Consider the following 18,979-nt stretch of genomic DNA (forward strand, 5'->3'; position numbering starts at 1 on the left):
TACATATGTTATTTGTCTAAGTTACTATATCCACAATGGATAATAACATAGTGGTAGTAACATTGAATCTATCATTTATTAGGCTATAGACTCATCTGGCATTGGTATCAGCTATGTTATTCATAGAGGTAGTAACATGCTAAGTTACTCAATTTCTCTCTCTTCTCATTTATTATTTGCCACATCATACTTTTTTTGCTTAGGTGACACTTATGTTACTACCTATGTTACTCCCTCCGTTTCTTTTTACTCCGCGTATAAGATTTGGTCAAAGTCAAACAACATAAAGTTTAACCAAATTTATATCAAAAGATATGGATATCTATTATATTAAAATTATATAGTATGAAAATACATCTGATGGTGCATCTGATAATACTGATTTTATGTTGTGAATGTTGATATTTTTTATATAAAGTTAGTTAAACTTTATAAAGCTTGACTTTGATCAAACCTTATATGCAGAGTAAGGTTGCTCATAGTGGAGAGTAACATATAGTAGTATCATGCATATGTTACTATTGTATGATACTACCTTCATAATGCATAGTATCATAAACTGGTATTATAGGTGATCTCATTTATTGACATGCATGACACATAGTAGCATAACATTTAACAGGTTATGGTATCTACCTATGTTACTGTAATCATCTCTCTCTTCTTTAATTACTTGCCACATCACCATGTTTGCTAGTCCCAAGACTATGTTACTAGCTACGATACCCCACTATCGCCAGCCTAAAAAGATAGGAAAAATTCCAAAACAAACCTTGAAGTTATAAACGAAAGCTAAATCAAACCCTGAACTTTGAATCCCTGAAATCGGCACACCGAACTCACTGATCCTGGTCTATTTTAAACCTTGGCAGAACTTAGCCGGGATTTGCTGAATTGGGCCGGGTCCATTAGCGCAGTTGCGCACGCGCGCACCCTCTGCTCTGGTTTTTTTTTTTCATTTTCTTTTTGCTTTTCCACATGTGTATATTTTTTTCAGTATCCAATGTATTTTTTAACACATATATGTATATTTTTTGCTAAACTTCCAATAGTTTCAACACATTATGTACATTTTAAAAGTACATCTTACAAAAAAAATACATGGTAATATTTTTCTAAATAAATATTTTATATTTTATAAATAACAATAAACATTTTATAAAATTGATATATATATTTTGGAGGTATAAATAACAAAAAACATTGAATGTTTGGCGCAAGGATTATGCTCCTACAAATTTATAAAATGCATGTTGGACCAATACGAATAGAATTAAAAATACGGATAGAACTGAAAATACAAATATAATTAAAAATACGAATAGAACTAAAAATACGAATAGAATTAAAAAAAGCCAAACATTTTCTTGAAACAAAAAATACATAGAATTTGTGACAAAAATAGATAACATAAATATTTTTAACTTCTGAACAATTTTAAAAATGCGCGAACTTTTTTTAAACTTTGTAAGTTTTTTTCGTTAGTGGGCCGGTCCAATTCCGGTCGGGATTGTGGTATCGTCAGAATCCCGGTGTGCCAAACGGGTTTAGGGTTTAAAATAGACCGGGATTACAAGTTTGGAATGCCAATTTCAGGGATTCAAAGTTCAGGGTTTGATTTAGCTTTCGTCTATAACTTCAAGGTTTGTTTTGAACTTTTTCCAAAAAGATATGAAGGGAGTACTCCCATTGTGGCTAGTGACCACTGACGAGACTAATAAAGAAAACCAGTCCCGGAATATGTTGAAGCGCGCTCGGTCGAGCTGCGAGCGGCACGCATGCTGCAGCAGTCCTGTCTCGTCAGTCGTCACAGCGGAGCAGAGACGTGCAGCTCGGCCAATGGCCACCTTGCACCAGCTGCCAAGAAATTCATTGCAGCAGAGCACGCGCAAGCCACCCCGTCCTCTGCTCGTTTCGCCTCTAGAGGTTTGCCTATTAATTCTCCGAGTGACCGGCGCGGCCGAGCCATTGCCATCAGTCCATCACAACGCGCCCTGGGTTTCCATCTTCATCTCAACCTGCAGGTCAGCACATCTCATCTTGCAGGTTTGCTTTTTTTGTTTTACTGGATCGATTCGTGAGTGCCTTCTCTCTTGGATACTACTTACTACATAGGTAGGCCGACCTTACGAGATCCGGCGATGCAGAAAAAGAGCGCCAAGAAAGGCACCAAGGGTGTCGGCGAACCAAACAAGACTATGGATTCTAGCGGTGGCAGCGTACCAAAGAAGGCGAGAACAACAACCACTGCCAAGGAGGAAGAAGAGATCTTCAACGTCTTCTCCCTTGAGATGGATTCTCTGGAATGCGACGTGTGCTTTTTACCATTTGAGTCGCAAATTTACTCGGCATGCACCTAAACTTCTCAAACATATTTTTCTAGATTTCGGCATACTAGGATGTGTTCTGCTAATAACTGTCGTAGTTGCTCTATCTTGAACTCTTAATTCATTGTTGGTTGATCAGTGCAAGAACGGGCACGCCGCGTGCGGCAGCTGCTGCATCAGCATGCGCCGGAAGTGCCCCACCTGCAGCGAGCCCGTCGGCGACTTCCGGTGCCGTGCCATGGAGAAGATCCTCGCCGGCATGACCAGGCCATGCCGGTTCAACAAGCATGGATGCACGGAGACCGTCCGGTACACGGAGGCGCGCGCCCACGAGGAGGAGGCATGCCGCTTCGCGCCCTACAGCTGCCCGTTCGACGGCTGCGCCTACCGCGGCCGCCTCCTCTACGGTCACATCCTTGACGCCCACGCGCCAGCCGGCGACGCCGCCACCTTCAAAAAGTGTACCACTTCCAACGCCATGGTCGTCACGGTGACCCTACAGAAGTCGACGCCCTTCCGCACGCTGCTCCACCCCGACGAGGAGAGCGTGTTCCTCCTGCTCAACGGCGGCGACGTCCCCACGGCCCGCTCGCTCTCGGTGGTCCGCGTCTGCCCATACGGGGCCGAGGTGGATCAGAAGGCGGAGTCAACTGCAGGGGTATTGCTGTGGTGGTCGTTGTCGGCGCGTTTGGAACTGCAGTTCGTCCGTCAGCTGCAGGGGTACAAGGCCAAACGCTTCCTGTTCGTACCCGACGATTTCTGGGGCTCAACGGATAGCTTGGACGTCACCGTGTGTCTCTGGTGATGTTCTTCAGCCAATCTGTTTCGTCTCTGCTCCATGCTGTGTTTCCTTCTCTGACGTTAGTGTTGTCATTATCTGCTGAAAATCCCTAGACATTCTATTGGCGTTAGTGTTATCTCGGAAGTCTGTAGTTGTATGCAGTTGGCGATGTGGAATTATGCATGCATGGCCTCTTGCTTCAGCACCTGTTGCACACCTATTATGGTATTATTGGATCTACTACCCTAGTATATCATCTGGCCATGTTGGCGTCAATGTTTAATCAACACTTCTCTTCATAGCCCGGTAGTTCTATATATATGGCCATGTTGTGACGATCTACTACCCTAGTGTACCATCTGCAGTCTGCAATAGTACTAAAATTAAGAGCTAAAAAGGCATACATAGTTTTACAGGGAGAAAAGGAAATCTTAACTCTGAAAATTCGTTCAGCCAACTATGAACTCGATCAGTGCTTGAATAAAGAATCACAATGTACTTTCATGATACAACATATCACACCATTTCTCCTCAAGTTCTCTTTCTAAGTGATGTTGTCAACCTTGATGCAGATGGCAACAGTAATACAACATTGACTACTACCTCCGCACAAAAGAAAACATTAACGACTAGTTTACCAATGGCGTAGCCCGTATGTTTTCATACTGCTATAGTGATCTCTACACCTAAGATCCCACTGGTACCAAATGAAAAGAGAGCACCATGTCAACTTCTCTTTCTAAGTGGAAGAACCAATGTCCCTAAAACTGCAACTGCAAACCCAATACCAAATCCCAATCCAGCAAAGAGGAATAACACAACGTCTGCAGGGTTTTCCTTCCAAGGATGAACGGTGGTGTATGGTGTTGTCTCATTGCTGCATTTTTTGGATAATGGAGGCCCACATAACCCATCGTTCCTCAGAAACGAGCTGTTAGAAAATAGCTGAAAATGAGGTGATCCTGGTATTCTTCCCTCCAGCTTGTTGTTGGACAAGTTTAGTGTCCCAAGGAAGTCCAAAGATGCTAGCTCCCGTGGGATCACTCCAGTAAGCTCGTTCGATGATAAATCCAAAGACTCTAGTTGCTTCAGACGACTGAGTTGGAATGGAATTGGTTGCGTCAATGAGTTGTATGACATGTTGAGATTGTTGAGCAAAAGAAGTTCCCCAATAGCTTGGGGGATGCTACCATGGAATGCATTGCTTGACACATCAATGAATACAAGGTTCTTTATGATCTTAGCGAATGTGATGGGATTCCCTTTGTAAGTGAGTGTAGTGGTGACTTGATATTCTTGTCGTAGCCTTTGTAGGTCAGGTACGTATTTCATTGTTGATATCCCCTTAGCAGTATCGACCGTCATAGACTTTAGTTTCATAAATCAGTCCTCTGTCAATCTACCAGAGAACTTGTTGGAGGCGAGATCTAGAATTCGCAGACTTGGAAATTCACAAATATTTTTATCATCAGCAACAGAAGGTGCCACTTGCCCAAAGAATTCATTAGAATTTAGGACAAGTACTTGAAGACCAGGAAGTCCACTCATCCAGCATGGAAAAGTATCGATTATCTGATTATTTCCGATATCAAGAACCTCCAAGTTCTTGCAAGAAGTGAGAGATCTAGGCAATTGCCCTTGGATACAATTGCCACTGATGTCTATTACCTCAAGCATGCAATTGTTGTTGACATCATGAGGAAACTCTCCTTGAAGCTGATTTTCATTTAGATTTAGAACCTTCAATGCTTTTGTGTCCTTCATTAGGCACGAGGGTATTGTACCATGGAGGGTATTGTTAGATAGATCAAGAAATTGTATCTTTGTACCACAAAAATATGGTAAAATATCCCGAGAGAGTTGGTTTCCCGATGCCTTGAAAATGGCAGTTTTTTCAAGTTGAGTGGAAACATTATGTGCCATGGATGAAAAATGGTTGCATGAGTAATCTAGAACACTGCCAGAGGATCTTGGTATGGGTATAGGCCCCTCGAACATGTTGAAGCTGAGATCCAACACGTCTAATCGGCCCAAAGGGAGAAAGGTGTCATAGCCGACACTAGTAAATGTATTGTGCGATAAGTTCAGGTAGAAAAGGTGTGAATTGGTCCATGTCTCCCATGCCCACTGTGGTACGGTCCCTTGAATTTGGTTGTTTGAAAGGTCAATCACATAAATCCCATTTAAATGCTTCAAAACATTGGGGAACTTACTTATGTTGCAAGATGCTAGCTCTAAGAATTTTATGTCTGGGAAAGACACGAATGAAGAAACATCTTCTCCGTCTATTACATTTAATTTGTTGTTTGAGAGCTTTAAGTCGGACAGGTTTGGTAATTTCCACAGCGAGTTAAGTTCCACTTCACCACTAAAATTATTCGACTGAAGTTGTAGGATGCCTAGTTGAGTTAAGTGAAAAACACATGGAGGTATTTCCCCTGAAAAGTTACACATGTAAAGTGTTAATATTCTCAGCTTCGATAACTCACATATGGAAGAAGGTACTGGTCCATGCAAGCCACAAAGGGACAACTCAAGAACCTCCAAGGAAGTCAAGTTTTTGATCCATGGTGGAATAGATCCTACTACTTCTAACCCAGAGACCTGCAATGAACTCAAGAATTTGAGCTCACTTATTGATGAGGGAAGATCACCGACAAAACCTTGCGCACCAAGGCCTAACTTCTTCAATGATTTGAGATTGCCGATGGAACTTGGAATTGCACCAGAGAAATTGGTGTTGCCGATGAGCAAATTCTCAAGATAACTATCAGCTGAGAAGTTTGGTAGAGTACCAGACAGACCAGTAATTTGTTGAAGATCAATAGTCACCAGTCTCTTGTGTTGAAAGATAGACGGAGGTACCCATCCGTGAAGGTGATTATAACCGAGTTGAAGAACACTCAAAGAGGAGAATCCGGCAAAGAACCCTGGAAATGGACCGGTCAAATGATTGTGTTGCAGATCAATCACCGACAAAGATTGTAAACCGATAATTGACCCACAGATTGGGCCGGTGAGTTCGCAGTATGGCATGCTAAGAACACGGAGACTTGGAGTGTACCTGGCCAAAGCAGTGCACCACTCGCCCCCTTGGTTGGAGAGATCCACGAAGCCAAGATGGAGCTCCCTCAAGCTAGCCATGTTTTCAAGTATGACCGTTAAGTTTGGGAGTGTGAGCTGCCCTGGACGAGTTATGTCGGCGTGGAACTTGCCGTCGACGTGGAACGGTCCAATTGATGGTTCGAAGCGGAAGGAGAGGTCAAGAGAGACGAGGTTGCTGAGGCGGCCTATGCCGGATGGCACCTGGCCTGAGAAGTTGGTGGCGGAGAGGTTGAGGTGGGTTAGCTTGGTGAGCCGCTCAAACCCGATGGATGGCATCTCAGACATATGAAAATCATTTCCGGACAGGTTGAGATACCTTAAGGAACTTAGCTCGAAGAGCGAGAGGTCGAGGTTGGGACTCTCCAAGCCGCGATCGCCCAAGTCAAGCGACGAGACGCGGCCGGTGGAGCCGCGGCAGCGAACGCCTTCCCAGCGGCAGCAGTCCATGTCGACCTTCCATGAACGGAAGGCGACGGTGAAGTGATTTGTGGTGAGGAAGGACTGTTTCAGCCGGAGCAATGCCGACGCCTGGTCCGGCAGACAATCCAGCGACGCGGTGGTGTGGTCAGTGAACCGAGGCTCGGAAGGAAGTAGTGAGTTCACGGTCACGGCCACGGCCACGAGCTGGAGGTGTAGGAGCAGAGGCAGCAAGCGGAATGGCTTGGGATAGGCCATCGCTAGCCAATTGTGGAGGAGACGTGTGTGCAATGTGCGATGGCAGCTTCAATTTGCGTGGTGTGATGTTACCTGCACCCTGTTATATACGCAAGAGCACGACATGTAGTATGGTCGATGTACCTAGCGAGCTGGCAACGGTTTATTGGATCGTGCATGACGCGGTAACGATGGCAGCAACGACTGGTCCGTGCAACGATTTTAGCCGCACACGCCGCTGTCAAAGTCAAGGTGTCTGCCACGCAACGCTACCCCAGCGGCGTTCCGATCTTCACCAGCAAAGACTCGAGACCTCGAGTCAATGGTCAGCTGGGTTCCCTCGTATTTACGTGGACTGTATTTTCTCTCGGATGAGCCTGCCTGCCAGAGAGGATACGTTCACTGGTTTTTTCACTGTTTTGATCCGAGGGGTAACTTAATCACGGAACGAACTCGTTTGAAAACAATTTCATGTTTTGACCTTTTTTTGAAACGCCATAGACCGTGACGTTGCCAGCCCTATAGAGAAACGTCACTCTATTGTGGCGTTGCGGCCCTTCTATGAAACGCATGTGTAATGTGGCGTTTCTGGGCTGAGGTGAAACGCCAGCCCTACTGGCGTTTCCTTAGACCAGTACCACAAATTACAGGTCTTCGGCAGCGTTGGCATCCTGCGTAGAAATGCCAGCCATTAGGGCGTTGCAGGCTGAAGAAGAAACGCCAGCCCTACTTGCGTTTCCTTAGACCAGTACCACAAATTAGAGGTCTTCGGCAGCGTTGGCATCCTGCATAGAAACGCCAGCCCTTAGGGCGTTTCAGTCTGTCCCTGCAACGCCAGCCCTACTGGCGTTTCCTTAGACCAGTACCACAAATTAGAGGTCTTCGGCAGCGTTGGCATCCTGCATAGAAACGCCAGCATGGCAAGTTCACAATAAGCCAAGTTCACAATTAGCATGACAAGTTCACAATAAGCCAAGTTCATAATTCAAAGTACTTAAAATTCCATAAGCCAAGTTGATACTTCAAACTTCAAACTACATACAACTACATAACCCAAGTTCTTACTTCCAACTTCAAAGTACATAAAACTCCATAGTGCTCCAAACTCAATAAAGTACATAAAACTCCATAGTGCCCCAAACTCCATACTTCAAACTACATGTCACTAATAGTTCATACTTCATTTCCTTCCTCTCTTCGCAACCATCTTGCCCTTAGTGACGTAGCCCTCTGGAGTATTCTGCCAGCCAGGACGTTGGACGTTCCTTCAGCTAGCTCGACGTGTTTCTTCCGTCGCCTGAGTGGGTTGACTTGGCTGCGGAGCATCTTCCATCTGCGAAGCCCCAAACTCAATGAAGTCCGGATCCGCGGCCTCGTTGTCTGACTCCTCTTCTTCTTCAAACTCCTCAACATGTGCTCGGCTAGAAGAAGCACGTGCTCGACTCGAAGACGGACGAGCGGAAGAGGCCCGTGGACGGCTGGCGGACGGACGAGCGGAAGACTGCACATCCATCGTGTACTGCGCACGTGCCCTCACATCGATGGACGAAACACCATGGCAAGAAAGTAAAGCCGCTAGTGTGTGACACCGATTAGCGACCTTCTACGCAAGGAAAAGATAATGACATGTTAATATGCTAACAAAGCTACGACAACTAAAACAAAGGTTAACAAAGCATCTAACCGGCAGAGTAGTTCTAACAAACCCGTCCGTTTGTGAAGATGGGGCACGACCAAGCGCAACGTTACTATCGTTGATACATCTCCATAGCTATGTGCCTTGGATAAAACATATGTGACATACCACCCAGGAATAAATGACACTTGTTCATATTTTAAAGAATAAACGTACCACTCGGTCATGAAGAGGGCCATAGTCAAGATGCGCTCCAACTGTCTCCCTAATAGAATTGTTGAATGCAGCATCAGCAACCTCACTCGGCAGTAAGTCCAAGCAATCGGAATGAGTCCAGGCTGCCTTATGGATAACTCTGTACTCTGCATGCATCCACTCCAAATGCCTTAAATATGCCGCCTCGTCAGTGTCGAGTGTTTGATCATTTTCAACTCGAGCATGTCTTTGAGCATTCCACATGTCCACCCAAATCATGTGCTGCTCCTCCCAATTGATAACACTCTTATTGGTTTGCCGGTTTGTCCTACAAAACAATAGTTCAATACTACATCAGTTCCATTTTTTCGTGTTAGACATTGATCAACAGGATAAACACGTGATACAAAATACTCACTTATGTAGCTGCACACTTGTCTCGACGTAATCCGGCGGGGTACGTTGTTGTACCCCGAACTGCTTTGAAACACGATGAGGAAGATGCCACTCCACCGCAAAGAAGCATATCATGGGGCACCACACACGCCAAAGATGATGGTCACGAAGGCACATGTTGCTCAGAGGGAACTGCCTAAGTACCGTGTACGACCTCCAATTCACCTACATAACGACAAGTCACTCGACCATCCATGAAAAATTTCCAGACAATTTGCAAAAGCATTTACCTGTTCATAAGTCAGCATGTCTAGCTCGCTTATGTATACCTTATACCGCCCCATAGCTGCGATACTCGTCCATTGGACATTTGCCCATGTGTGTGCGATAGTGGGGTACCGCTCCTCATCTCCGTCAAACGGGTACATCCAAGGTTCTTCCGGAGGAAGGCTGAGGTTACGACCAACAGGCATACGCTCCCACATCCAAACCTGTAGGGCCCAAACAAAACCTCCAAGAGTGGACGTCGGCTTGCTCCTCGTACATGCTCCATCCAACTACAAATTTAATAAAATGAAAATGCAACATATACCCATTTAATATAATGAAAATGCATCATATACCCATTGAATAAAACGAAAATGCATGATATTAAACCGTACCTGATGGTACAAGAAGGCTAGTGCCGCCGAACCCCAACTCCACTTAACATCCCAGTCATGAAGAGGATCCAAAAACATCCACGAGGCTGGGTCAAAATATTCCAGAGGTAAGCCCCGGCGAACCTCTCCACAACAAGCGGACTAGCATCCCTTGGGCACTTGCGAAAATGTCTCTGTATCCAAGAGAACAACACACCGGATGGCCTAGGATCCTTCCTGGCTTCATTAGTCCATGGCTCGGGTTCAACACCAACCAATGCTGCAACCCGTTGTCGCCATCCATCGGACCTAACCTTCCCTGTAAGAGCCCTGCCCTCGATAGGAAGCCCGGTGATCATACCAATATCCTCCAGAGTTATTTTCATATCACCAAGAAGAAGGTGAAAAGAGTGCGTCTCCGGCCTCCAACGGACGGTAAGGGCGGTAAGGGCCGTGGCGTTCAATCATGGTGGTGTGCCTCTAAAGTTGAGCACAAACTGAAGAAGATCCATTCTTCTAAAATAAGGCTCGTACCGAGGGTCATATAACAGAGATTCATTCGGGTTGTGCACCCTCAAACGAAGTACTGGAGGAACCTAAACTAACAAACGCATAATTTGTCACAATATGAAAATCATGGAATATAGAAAAATAATCATCAAGACCATCATAATTACCTCTCCTCTTTCAACTAGCATCGCACGATGCTTCTGCTCGTAGAACTCATCAAGTCCCGGATATTTATCCGGCTGAAACATCCTACATAATATGAACAAAATTCTTTTAGGCATTAAACTAGTGTGAACTAAATCTAGGCATTAAACTAGTGTGCCAAAAAAGCTACGCATTCACCTACTACCACTAATATAAACTAAATCTAGGCATTCACCTAGTGCGACTAATATAAACTAAATCTAGGCATTGACCTAATGCCACTAATATGAACTAAACCTAGGCATTCATCTAGTGCCAACAATATGAAGTACAACTAGGTTATACCTACAGCCATCATAAACTACACCTATTAACCATCACAAAATAGATTTTACTTCAAAACATACGTTACACCTAGTGCAAAAAAAATCTACACAAATACAAAATCATTGCAAAAACTAATTGGAGGGATTGGAGGAGCTTACCGGCCTCTTCGATTTGCCCCAAAGAACCAACAAAACGGTTGAGGGAGGAGGGAGATCGAAAGGGGGGGATCTGAAGGCCGAGAATCTCTTTTTTCGTCAAAGAAACGAACCAGAGAAGAGGAGAAAGGGGGTTGGTGGCCGACGGGGTCGTGCTGGCAAATTATAAAGCCAAGAAATGCCAGGGTGCCTGGCGTTTCACCTCAGGCCCACAACGCCACCGTGGCTGGCGTTTCCCACGGCCAAAAACGCCACAGTAGACATGCGTTTTGTGCATGGCCAGAAATGTCACAATAGAGTGGCGTTTCTATGTAGAGCTGCAACACCACGGTCTATGACGTTTCAAAAGGGTCAAAACGTGAAATTGTTATCAAAGGAGTTCGTTTCGTGATTGAGTTACCTCCCCCGGTTCAAAACAGTGAAAAAATCCATGTTCACTTGTGTCCTTTCCACGTGTGGTCTACATTGAGATAGCTACTACAGGGTGATGGCACGCCCACTTTACTTGGACCATTGGAAAGAATTGGTACGCGCTAGCCAATAAATTATCAGACAATGACTAGTTTTTTTCGTAAAAAACGATGACTAGTTTTATTTATGACAAAAACATTGCCAAGCTTACAATAAATGTAACTCCCTGTACCAAAGAAACAATGTGCTTAATTAGTTAATTAGCGAGATCATCGGCTTACAAATTATAGTTTTCTCGTTCATGCACAATGAAGCAAAGAATGAGATGGTGCGCACCACTTTAGAAACAGTCTCGCATGGAAGCATGTCGGACTGGTTCGAAGCGGTGCGCACCACCTTGATCTTGACTTATTGATGCATATGTCGACATTTGTGGAAAAAATCTTATTTGCCGGCGATGGTAGACACATCACAGAGACGAGGATTAGTCGTGGAAAACCTTATTTCATTTTTAAAGAGCCGCCGTCATTTCTGCAACATTGAAACAAAGATCGGGATTGGGATAGTTACGAGGTTCCGGAGAGAACAAACTTATTCAAATTCAAAGCCCTTCGTAATCTTCAACCAGTTTTGTGCTTCAATATAATTTTCGAGAGTAAGCGCTACATCTTGTTTCCAATATTCAACAGCTTGATCAAACCAAGCTTTCGTAATTTTCGAATCACCCTCTAAAATGGCATGTTCTCCATGGTCGGGATAGGCTATTCCTTCCTTTAGAATCGTACTTGAGAGTTTCCTACCTCATACAGAGGCACATCACGACCTACATGCAACACCGTTGACACCCAGGAAGGTAACCCGATTGGGAGTCAGAGGCCATCCCCCCTTGGAAGGTTGTGGGCGAGGAGGGATTCGAACCCCCGATACCGTAGTTCGTAGCCACGTGCTCTAATCCTATGAGCTACTAATACGTCTCCAACGTATCTATAATTTTTGATGGTTTCATGTTATTATCTTGTCATACTTTGGATGTTTTGTATGCCTTTTATATCTTTTTTGGGACTGACTTATTAACTCAGTGCCAAGTGCCAGTTCCTGTTTTTTCCATGTTTTTGATCCCTTTCAGAGGAGGATTTTAAACGGAGTCCAAACGGAACGAAACTTCCAAAAAGATTTTTTCCAAAACAGAAGAAGATCGGGAAGCCTGAGAATCAGGGCAGGGGGCCAGCAGGGACCCCACAAGCCCCCTAGCTGCGGCCAGGGGGGCCCGCGCCTCCAGGCTTGTGGGCTCCCCGGGCCACCTCTGCCCTAGGTATTTCGCCTATATATTCTCTAAAATCTCAGAAAAAATCAGGAGATCATCGAAAGTACTTTTCCGCCGCCGCAATCTTCTGTCTCCGTAAGATCCCATCTCGGGCACGTTCTGGTGCCCTGCCGGAGGGGGGATTCGGATCCAGAGGGTTTCTTCATCAACACCATGACCTCTCCGATGACGCGTGAGTAGTTCACCATACACCTACGGGTCCATAGCTAGTAGCTAGATGGCTTCTTCTCTCTCTTGGATCTTCAATACAAAGTTCTCCATGATCTTCATGGAGATCTATCCGATGTAATCTTCTTTTGCGGTGTGTTTGTCGAGATCCGATGAATTGTGGATTTATGATCAGATTATGTATGAATCTTATTTGAGTTTCTTCTGATCTCTCTTATCCATGATTTCATATCCTTGTAATTCTCTTCGAGTTGTGGGTTTTGTTTGGCCAACTAGATCTATGATTCTTGCAATGGGAGAAGTGCTTGGTTTTGGGTTCATACCGTGCGGTGACCTCACCCAGTGACAGAAGGGGTAGCGAGGCACGCATCGTGTTGTTGCCATCAAGGGTAAAAAGATGGGGTTTTCATCATTGGTTTGAGATTATCCCTCTACATCATGTCATCTTGCTTAAGGCGTTACTCTGTTCGTCATGAACTCAATACACTAGATGCATGCTGGATAGCGGTCGATGTGTGGAGTAATAGTAGTAGATGCAGAAAGTATCGGTCTAGTTGTCTCGGACGTGATGCCTATTGTTGGAAATATGCCCTAGAGGCAATAATAATTAGTTATTATTATATTTCTTTGTTCATGATAATCGTTTATTATCCATGCTATAATTGTATTGATTGGAAACACAATACTTGTGTGGATACATAGACAAAACACTATCCCTAGTAAGCCTCTAGTTGACTAGCTCGTTGATCAAAGATGGTCAAGTTTCCCTGGCCATAGGCAAGTGTTGTTACTTGATAACGGGATCACATCATTAGGAGAATCATGTGATGGACTAGACCCAAACTAATATACGTAGCATGTTGATCGTGTCATTTTGTTGCTACCGTTTTCTGCGTGTCAATTATTTGTTCCTATGACCATGAGATCATATAACTCACTGACACCGGAGGAATGCTTTGTGTGTATCAAACGTCGCAACGTAACTGGGTGACTATAAAGATGCTCTACAGGTATCTCCGAAGGTGTTCGTTGAGTTAGTATGGATCAAGACTGGAATTTGTCACTCCGTATGACGGAGAGGTATCTTGGGGCCCACTCGGTAATACAACATCACACACAAGCCTTGCAAGCAATGTGACTTAGTGTAAGTCACGGGATCTTGTATTACGGAACGAGTAAAGAGACTTGTTGGTAAACGAGATTGAAATAGGTATGCGGATACTGACGATCGAATCTCGGGCAAGTAACATACCGAAGGACAAAGGGAATGACATACGGGATTATATCAATCCTTGGCACTGAGGTTCAAACGATAAGATCTTCGTAGAATATGTGGGTTCCAATATGGGCATCCAGGTCCCGCTATTGGATATTGACCGAGGAGTCACTCGGGTCATGTCTACATAGTTTTCGAACCCGCAGGGTCTGCACACTTAAGGTTCGACGTTGTTTTATGCGTATTTGAGTTATATGGTTGGCTACCGAATGTTGTTCAGAGTCCCGGATGAGATCACGGACGTCATGAGGGTTTCCGGAATGGTCCGAAAACGAAGATTGATATATAGGATGACCTCATTTGGTTACCGGAAGGTTTTCGTGCATTACCGGAAAAGTTTCGGGCTCATCGGTAGTGTACTGGAAGTGCCGGGAGGGGTGCCGGGGACCATCAGGAGGGGTGTCACGCCCCAAGGGGTCTCATGGGCTATGAGAAGAGATAAACCAGCCCCTAGTGGGCTGGAATAAGTTCCCACTAAGGCCCATAAGGTTTGAGAAGGAAAAAACAGAAGGTGGAAAGAGTTTCCAAGTGGGAAGGTGGAATCCTACTCCAAGTAGGATTGGAGTAGGACTCCTCCACCTCCAATTTCGGCCAAACCTTTAGGTTTTGAGGTTGCCTCCTCCCCTCCCTCCCTCCTATATATAGTGGGGTTTTAGGGCTGATTTGAGACAACTTTTGCCACGGCAGCCCGACCACATACCTCCAAGGTTTTTCCTATAGATCGCGTTTCTGCGGAGCTCGGGCGGAGCCCTGCTGAGATTAGATCACCACCAACCTCCGGAGTGCCGTCACGCTGCTGGAGAGCTCATCTACCTCTCCGTCTCTCTTGCTGGATCAAGAAGGCCTAGATCATCGTCAAGCTGTACGTGTGCTGAACGCGGAGGTGCCGTCCGTTCGGCACTAGATCGGAGCGGATCATGGGACGGATCGCGGGACGGTTCGTGGGACGGTTCGCGGGGCGGATCGAGGGACGTGAGGACGTTCCACTACATCAACCACGTTTCTTAATGCTTCTGCTGTGTGATCTACAAGGGTACGTAGATCGGAAATCCCCTCTCGTAGATGGACATCACCATGATAGGTCTTCGTGCGCGTAGGAAAATTTTTGTTTCCCATGCGACGTTCCCCAACAGTGGCATCATGAGCTAGGTTCATGCGTAGATGTAATCTTGAGTAGAACACAAAACTTTTTGTGGGCGGTGATGTGCGTTTTTCTGCCCTCCTTAGTCTTTTCTTGATTCCGCGGTACTGTTGGATCGAAGCGGCTCGGACCGACATTACTCGTACGCTTACGAGAGACTGGTTTCATCGCTACGAGTAACTCCGTTGCTCAAAGATGACCGGCGAGTGTCGGTTTCTCCAACTTTAGTTGAATCGGATTTGACCGAGGAGGTCCTTGGATGAGGTTAAATAGCAATTCATATATCTCCGTTGTGGTGTTTGCATAAGTAAGATGCGATTCTACTAGATACCCATGGTCACCACGTAAAACATGCAACAACAATTAGAGGACGTCTAACTTGTTTTTGCAGGGTATGCTTGTGATGTGATATGGCCAACGATGTGATGTGATATATTGGATGTATGAGATGATCATGTTGTAATAGTTAATATCGACTTGCACGTCGATGGTACGGCAACCGGCAGGAGCCATAGGGTTGTCTTTAAACTAACGTTTGTGCTTGCAGATGCGTTTACTATATTGCTAGGACGCAGCTTTAGTAGTAATAGCATGAGTAGCACGACAACCCCGATGGCGACACGTTGATGGAGATCATGATGATGGAGATCATGGTGTGACGCCGGTGACAAGAAGATCGTGCCGGTGCTTTGGTGATGGAGATCAAGAAGCACATGATGATGGCCATATCATGTCACTTATGAATTGCATGTGATGTTAATCCTTTATGCACCTTATCTTGCTTAGAATGACAGTAGCATTATGAGGTGATCTCTCACTAAAATTTGAAGACGAAATTGTGTTCTCCCCGACTGTGCACCGTTGCGACAGTTCTTCGTTTCGAGACACCACATGATGATCGGGTGTGATAGACTCAACGTTCACATACAACGGGTGCAAAACAGTTGCACACGCAGAACACTCGGGTTAAGCTTGACAAGCCTAGCATGTGCAGACATGGCCTCGGAACACATGAGACCGAAAGGTCGAGCATGAATCGTATAGTTGATATGATTAGCATAGAGATGCTTACCACTGAAACTATTCTCGACTCACGTGATGATCGGACTTGAGATAGTGGATTTGGATCATGTACCAATCAAATGACTAGAGAGATGTACTTTTTGAGTGGGAGTTCTTAAGTAATATGATTAATTGAACTAATTGTCATGAACATAGTCCAATGGTCTTTGCGAATTACGATGTAGCTTGCGCTATAGCTCTACTTTTTTTATATGTTCCTAGGGAAAATTTAGTTGAAAGTTGATAGTAGCAAACTTTGCAGACTGAGTTTGTAAAACCGAGGATTGTCCTCGTTGCTGCGCAGAAGGCTTATGTCCTTAATGCACCACTCGGTGTGCTGCACCTCGAGCGTCGTCGGTAGATGTTGTGAACATCCGACATACACGTTTCTGATGACTACACGATAGTTCAGTACAAAATACTTAATGGCTTAGAAGCAAGGCGCCGAAGTCGTTTTGAAACGTCACGGAACATGAGAGATGTTCTAAAGAGATGAAATTGTGATTTCATGCTTGTACCCTTGTTAAGAGGTATGAGACCTCCGACAAGCTTCTTTGTCCACGAAGTAAAGGAGAAAAGCTCAATCGTATAGCGTGTGCTCAGATTATCTGAGTACGACAATCGCTTGAATCAAGTGGGAGTTGATCTTCCAGATAAGATAGTGATGGTTCTCCAAAGTCACTGCCACCAAGCTGTGAGAGCTTCGTGATGAACTATAACATATCAAGGATAGATACAATGATCCTTGAGCGATTCGCGATGTTTGACACTGCGAGAGTAGAAATCAAGAAGGAGCATCAATAGTTGATGGTTAGTAAAACCACTAAGTTTCGAGAAAGGAAAGGGCTAGAAGGGATACTTCGTGAAACGGCAAAGCAGTTGTTGCATTAATGAAGAGACCCCAGATTAAACCCAAGCCCGGGACTAAGTGCTTCTGTTATGAGGGGAACGGTCACTGAGGCGGAGCAACTCTAGATACTTGGTAGATAAGAAGGCTGGCAAAAGTCAAAAGAAGTATATTTGATATACATAATGTTGATGTGTACTTTACTAGTACTCCTAGTAGCGTGAGGGTATTGGATACCGGTTCGGTTGCTAAGTGATTAGTAACACGAAATGAAAGCTACGGCATAAACAGAGACTAGCTAAAGGCGAGGTGACGATATGTGTTGGAAGTGTTTCCAAGGTTGATATGATCAAACGTCGCACACTCCCTCTACCATCGGGATTGGTGTTAAACCGAAATAATTGTTATTTGGTGCTTGCGTTAAGCATGAACATGATTGGATCGTGTTTATTGCAATACGATTGTTCATTTAAATAGAATAATGGTTACTCTATTTGCTTGAATAATCACCTTCAATGGTTTATTGAATCTCGATCGTAGTGTTACACATGTTCATGATATTGGTGCCAAAAGATACGAGGTAATGATGATAGTACCACTTACTTGTGGCACTGCCGCTTGAGTCATGTTGGTATAAATTGCATGAAGAGGCTCCATGCTGATGGATCTTTATACTCACTTGATTTTGAATCACTAGTGACATGCAGATCATACCACATGAGCAAGGCCTTGTTTTCATTGAGATGAAACAAGATAGTAACTTGTTGGAAGTGATACATTTTGATGTATGCAGTCCAATGGGTGCTGAGGCACGTAGTGGATATCATTATGTTCTTACTTCAATGACGATTTGAGTAGATACAAGAGTATTTACTTAATGAATCACAAAGTTTGAAATATTGAAAAGTTAAATTCTGTTTCAGGAGTGAACTTCGTCGTAACAAGAGGATAAACTGTCTACGATATGATCATAGAAATGAATATCTGAGTTACGAGTTTTGGTACGCAGTTAAGACAATGTGGAAATTGTTTCACAGTTCATGCCACCTGCAACATCATAGTGTGATGATGTGTCTGAACGTCATAGCCGCGCACTATTTGGTATGGTGCATGCTATGATGTCTCTTGTAGAATTACCACTATCGTTTATGGGTTATGCATTAGAGACAATCGCATTCACTTTAAATAGGGCACCGCGTATTTCCGTCGAGATGACATAGTATAGACTGAGGTTTAGAGAAATCTAAACTATCGTTTCTTGAAAGTTTGGGGCTTCGACACTTATGTGACAAAGTTTCAGTCTGATAAGCTCGAACCCAAAGCAGATAAATGCATCTTCATAGGATATCCAAAACAGTTGGGTACATCTCCTATCTCAGATCCGAAAGCAAAGTGTTTGTTTCTAGAAACGGATCCTTTCTCGAGGAAAGGTTTCTCTCGAAAGAATTGAGTGGGAGGGTGGTAGAACTTGATGAGGTTATTGAACCATCACTTCGACTAGTGTGTAGCAGGGCACAGGAAGTTGTTCCTGTGGCGCCTACACCAATTGAAGTGGAAGCTGATGATGGTGATCATTGAGCTTCGGATCAAGTTACTACAAACCTCGTAGGTCTACAAGGTCGCGTACTACTACAGAGTGGTATGGTAACCCTGTCTTAGAGGTCATGTTGTTGAACAATAATGAACCTATGAGCTGTGGAGAAGCTATGGTGGGCCCGGATTCCGACAAATGGCTAGAGGCCATGAAATCCGAGAGAGGATCCATGTATGAAAACAAAGTGTAGACTTTGGAAGAACTACTTGATGGTCGTAGGACTATTGAGTAAAGATGGATCTTTAAAAGGAAGATAGACGACGATGGTGATAAGTCACTATTAAG

The 18,979-nt window shown here is 44.5% G+C and overlaps 2 protein-coding genes across 2 annotated transcripts; one reads left to right on the forward strand and one right to left on the reverse strand.

The window, feature by feature from the left end:
- Window positions 1–1,916: 1,916 nt before the first annotated feature.
- Window positions 1,917–3,359, forward strand: LOC123442865 (E3 ubiquitin-protein ligase SINA-like 7). Its single transcript, XM_045119035.1, has 3 exons — window positions 1,917–2,024; window positions 2,116–2,348; window positions 2,467–3,359. Exons 2-3 carry the CDS (start codon window positions 2,142–2,144, stop codon window positions 3,130–3,132), a joined length of 873 nt encoding a protein of 290 aa, XP_044974970.1. The 5' UTR covers window positions 1,917–2,024; window positions 2,116–2,141; the 3' UTR covers window positions 3,133–3,359.
- A 2,536-nt stretch (window positions 3,360–5,895) lies between these two features.
- Window positions 5,896–6,935, reverse strand: LOC123442864 (receptor-like protein 37). Its single transcript, XM_045119034.1, has 2 exons — window positions 6,173–6,935; window positions 5,896–6,038 (listed from the first exon to the last, which is right to left on the reverse strand). The coding sequence occupies exons 1-2, from the start codon at window positions 6,886–6,888 to the stop codon at window positions 5,990–5,992; spliced, it is 765 nt and encodes a 254-aa protein (XP_044974969.1). The 5' UTR covers window positions 6,889–6,935; the 3' UTR covers window positions 5,896–5,989.
- Between the last annotated feature and the right edge of the window lie 12,044 nt (window positions 6,936–18,979).

The sequence above is a fragment of the Hordeum vulgare genome, chromosome 3H (genome assembly GCF_904849725.1).
Source record: "Hordeum vulgare subsp. vulgare chromosome 3H, MorexV3_pseudomolecules_assembly, whole genome shotgun sequence".
In the NCBI taxonomy this organism is placed as follows: domain Eukaryota; kingdom Viridiplantae; phylum Streptophyta; class Magnoliopsida; order Poales; family Poaceae; genus Hordeum; species Hordeum vulgare.

Bases quoted from the DNA above. Each gene is read 5' to 3' on its own strand.
- LOC123442865 (XM_045119035.1), top strand. From the start codon at position 2,142: ATGCAGAAAAAGAGCGCCAAGAAAGGCACCAAGGGTGTCGGCGAACCA. The intron at 2,349-2,466 runs GCATGCACCTAA...TTGGTTGATCAG, and splicing joins TTGAGTCGCAAATTTACTCG to TGCAAGAACGGGCACGCCGC.
- LOC123442864 (XM_045119034.1), bottom strand. From the start codon at position 6,888: ATGGCCTATCCCAAGCCATTCCGCTTGCTGCCTCTGCTCCTACACCTC. The intron at 6,039-6,172 runs GTACACTCCAAG...GTCCATTTCCAG, and splicing joins TGGTGCACTGCTTTGGCCAG to GGTTCTTTGCCGGATTCTCC.